Raw genomic sequence first — 3,162 nt, forward strand, 5'->3', positions numbered from 1 at the left:
CAGACAGACAGACAGACAGTACAGTGTTTGTATTCTGTTGTTTCTGAGTTTTACTGCGAGCTGCCAAACAAACAAAGTCAAACTAATATCAGTGAATACGACATCAGATTTATTACGTTAGGCTCAAAGAGAAAAGGAGCACTGCAGTTAATTAAATATCTCACCTTTGTGACCTTTGACCCTTTTGTTGGCCTCTGTGGTGAGCGTCAGGGCCAGGAGCAGCAGCAGCGTCACTGAGAACAAACTTCGCATTCTGCAGAGACACAGACAGACAGACAGACAGACAGACAGGATGTCTTTAATCTGAAAGGACTGAAAGGACTCTGCAGCTTCATTTATTAAAAAGAGTTTGATTATTTTCTGAAATATTAAACTGGTTCTCACAATATTTGATTTATTTGATCTTTATTTACCCAGGAAGTCTCCTGAGATACTCACAGGAGAGGAAAGTAAAAGTGGGTCAGCTGTTAGCTGTTAGCTGTTAGCTGGAGACACTGCGACCAATCAAAGTCGCTCTGAATCTAAAGAGATCAGGTCTGTTTGTTCACATCTGACTGAGTTACGGCTGAAGAGGACGAGTTTGAGACCACAGATCCGGATGCTAAAGGACCACAAAGAGACGCTGAAGGTTAAAAGTGTCTCTTTAATCTGGTGGTCTTGCTCCTATGTGGTGGTGGGGGGGGCCAGTGGGGGCCCATTGTCTCATAATGGGGCCGTGAAGGGCCAGAGCTGCACCTTCGAGCTCGTCCACCAAGGTGTCTGAATGTGTTTGTTCTAATCTGATCCTGTTGTCTGATTGGCTGACGGGATGTTGAACAGTAGCGTGATCTGGTCCGCTTGGGCCAGATGGTCCAAATATCAGCTCGGCCCCCCCAAATCTCAGAACACTTAAGCCAAATAATCTGACTATTGTAGTGCCGGCAGCATCGGGATTATAAAGTGGGCTAATGTATTCAGATATTGTTCCCGCTCGCTCACATTTACTCCGGATTTTAGTGGATTTCTCCTCGTTCTCGCCACCGTTACCGCGCTCCTTCAGTGTCTGAAGGCGGCGACAGCGCCCATCAGCTCAGAGGAGAACTGTAGCGTGGGGGTCTTGGCTCTCCTTTGAAAAAAGAGAGAGTCAATTACCCATAAAGCCCCTCTCTCCCGCTCTGTTGTTATTGTGCTGAGAAATGACAGACTCTCTTTCAGGCCTCCATTAAAGCAATGCTCCTCTTTCACATGTCAGCTGGCAGAGCAAATCTTGCTCTTCTCGCTCCTCCTGCGGCCCTTTATGAGGAAAGAACCGGCTCTCAGCAGGCCTCCAGTCTGTCCTCCATCAATGAAGAAGAGGAGGAGGAGGAGTGGGAGGAGTGGGGGGGGCAAGCAGCATCTGAAAGAGCTCTTTAGATTTCCCCTCAAAAGAATACTGATTCATTGGCCCAAAACAAAGCCTCTTCTAGCCTGGTTTCATTTCTCTAAAGCCTAACACAGATTCCATGCCACGTCTTAGGAGCTGTGGCCCCCCCATACCCCCCGCCCTGAATAGAAACTTATTTGCATAAGAAAACAATAAGATCTCAGCATGAAGAAAAGGAGTGGGATGCTCCCTTTGGTTCAGAACTAGGAACAACATTTAGAGGAACTTCCTCCTGAATCTCAGGGTTCACTCTCGCATCCGGAAACATGAAACAGTTTAAAGCTGCTGACGTTTACTCCTGCAGAGCCGGAGGAAAACCTTCCCGACAGTGACACGTATATCGGCCGATATTGGCCAATCACAGACATATCGCTGTATCGGGGTATAAATCATCCGATATGTGTCGATATATAAAACAAAGAGTCTGGTAGTTTCTACAGAGCTGATGTTCCTTTAACTTTTCTTTAATAAAGTCATTAGTTCGGGGCACGTTGTTGTCGGCTGTTCGGGGCTCGGCGTCGGTTTCAGAGGGAAACGGCTGCAACCATCAAACAATGGCAACGAAAGCTGGAAGAGTTTATTACAGCTGTAAATGGACATTATATAGATATATGGTCACCATGGATACGAGTCCACAAAAGAGCTGATTTTTAATATTAGTTTGTTTAGTATTTCAGTTAAATGATCAGTCAGTTGTTTTCCATCACATCAAATTCAATTATAAAGTTATATTAAAAATTACGTTTATTTACTAATTGATGGAATTTATGAATTATGGCACAAATAAAAAGTTTCAATACATAAATCCGGTCTCAATAAATCCATATCGGTCGGTCTCTGCTGACATTGAAAGTCTCCTCCAATGAAATTTAACTTTTGGAGAATAAATAAAATAAAAGATCTAAAGACAGAAAGTGTCCCAACAGCAGAATGAAGGTTTAACATCTGCAGCCGCTCTGTGTCCAGGGTTTACCTTCCTAAACACTGATCAATACACACTGATCATTACACACTGATCATAACACTGTATTACAATTTTTTCTTTAATATTAAGAGACTAAATGTGCACAGTCACAAAAATCTAAAATCAAACATTAAAATATATAAATAATCACATTTATAAGGTTACAGGTTGTGACTGATTATTATTACCGATTGATTATTAATCTTTACCATTTTTAATCCTGTATGAATGAAAACAAACGCTCTCAGATTAACGGAGGGAAAATGTGTAACAGGAGAAAAAAACAGTGAAATAAAAACTTACATGCCGAGCTCAGAGGAGCAGCCAGTCGAACTGTGGAGTCGTCTCCGTCTGTCGCTGCCTTCAGCTGCTGCTCAGCATCCCCTCACACACACACACACACACACACACGGACAATGCTGAAACCAGCCTCATGGTGACGTCACAAGCTTTAATCCGAACCCTGGGGAACAAAACAAGTTCAGCTCATTAACATAAAGTGTGTATGTGAGTGTGTGTGTGTGTGTGTGTGTGTATGTGAGTGTATGCTATGCCACCATACAGTGTTTGTGATAGGTGTGTGTACAGGTGTGAGACTCACTGTTAACGTCTTTAACTGCAGTAAAAGTAAGATAAAAGTACTCCATTCAAAATCTTACTTAAAGCTCCTGTATGTAACATTAAACTGTAGCTAACAGCGCCACCAGTGGTCGTTCATTACACTGTAGGTAACAGCGCCACCAGTGGCCGTTCAGTGAACTGCAGTCAGCGTCCTGTTGCATCATCCTGGGCGTCA

At 43.4% G+C, this 3,162-nt stretch overlaps 1 protein-coding gene across 2 annotated transcripts in view; it reads right to left on the minus strand.

Annotated features, from left to right (window-relative positions):
* mdkb (midkine b) overlaps positions 1 to 2,753 on the minus strand; it is a 5,190-nt gene extending 2,437 nt beyond the window's left edge. For both annotated transcript variants that reach the window (XM_035664402.1, XM_035664401.1), the window contains exons 1-2: positions 2,670 to 2,753; positions 165 to 253 (exon numbers count right to left, since the gene is read on the minus strand). In XM_035664402.1, the coding sequence (XP_035520295.1) occupies positions 165 to 252 (88 nt within the window). In that variant the 5' untranslated portion in view covers position 253; positions 2,670 to 2,753. The remainder of the gene's footprint in view (positions 1 to 164; positions 254 to 2,669) is intronic.
* Between the last annotated feature and the right edge of the window lie 409 nt (positions 2,754 to 3,162).

The sequence above is a fragment of the Morone saxatilis genome, unplaced genomic scaffold, assembly GCF_004916995.1.
Source record: "Morone saxatilis isolate NCDOM2014 unplaced genomic scaffold, NCSU_SB_2.0 Contig2, whole genome shotgun sequence".
NCBI lineage: Eukaryota > Metazoa > Chordata > Actinopteri > Moronidae > Morone > Morone saxatilis.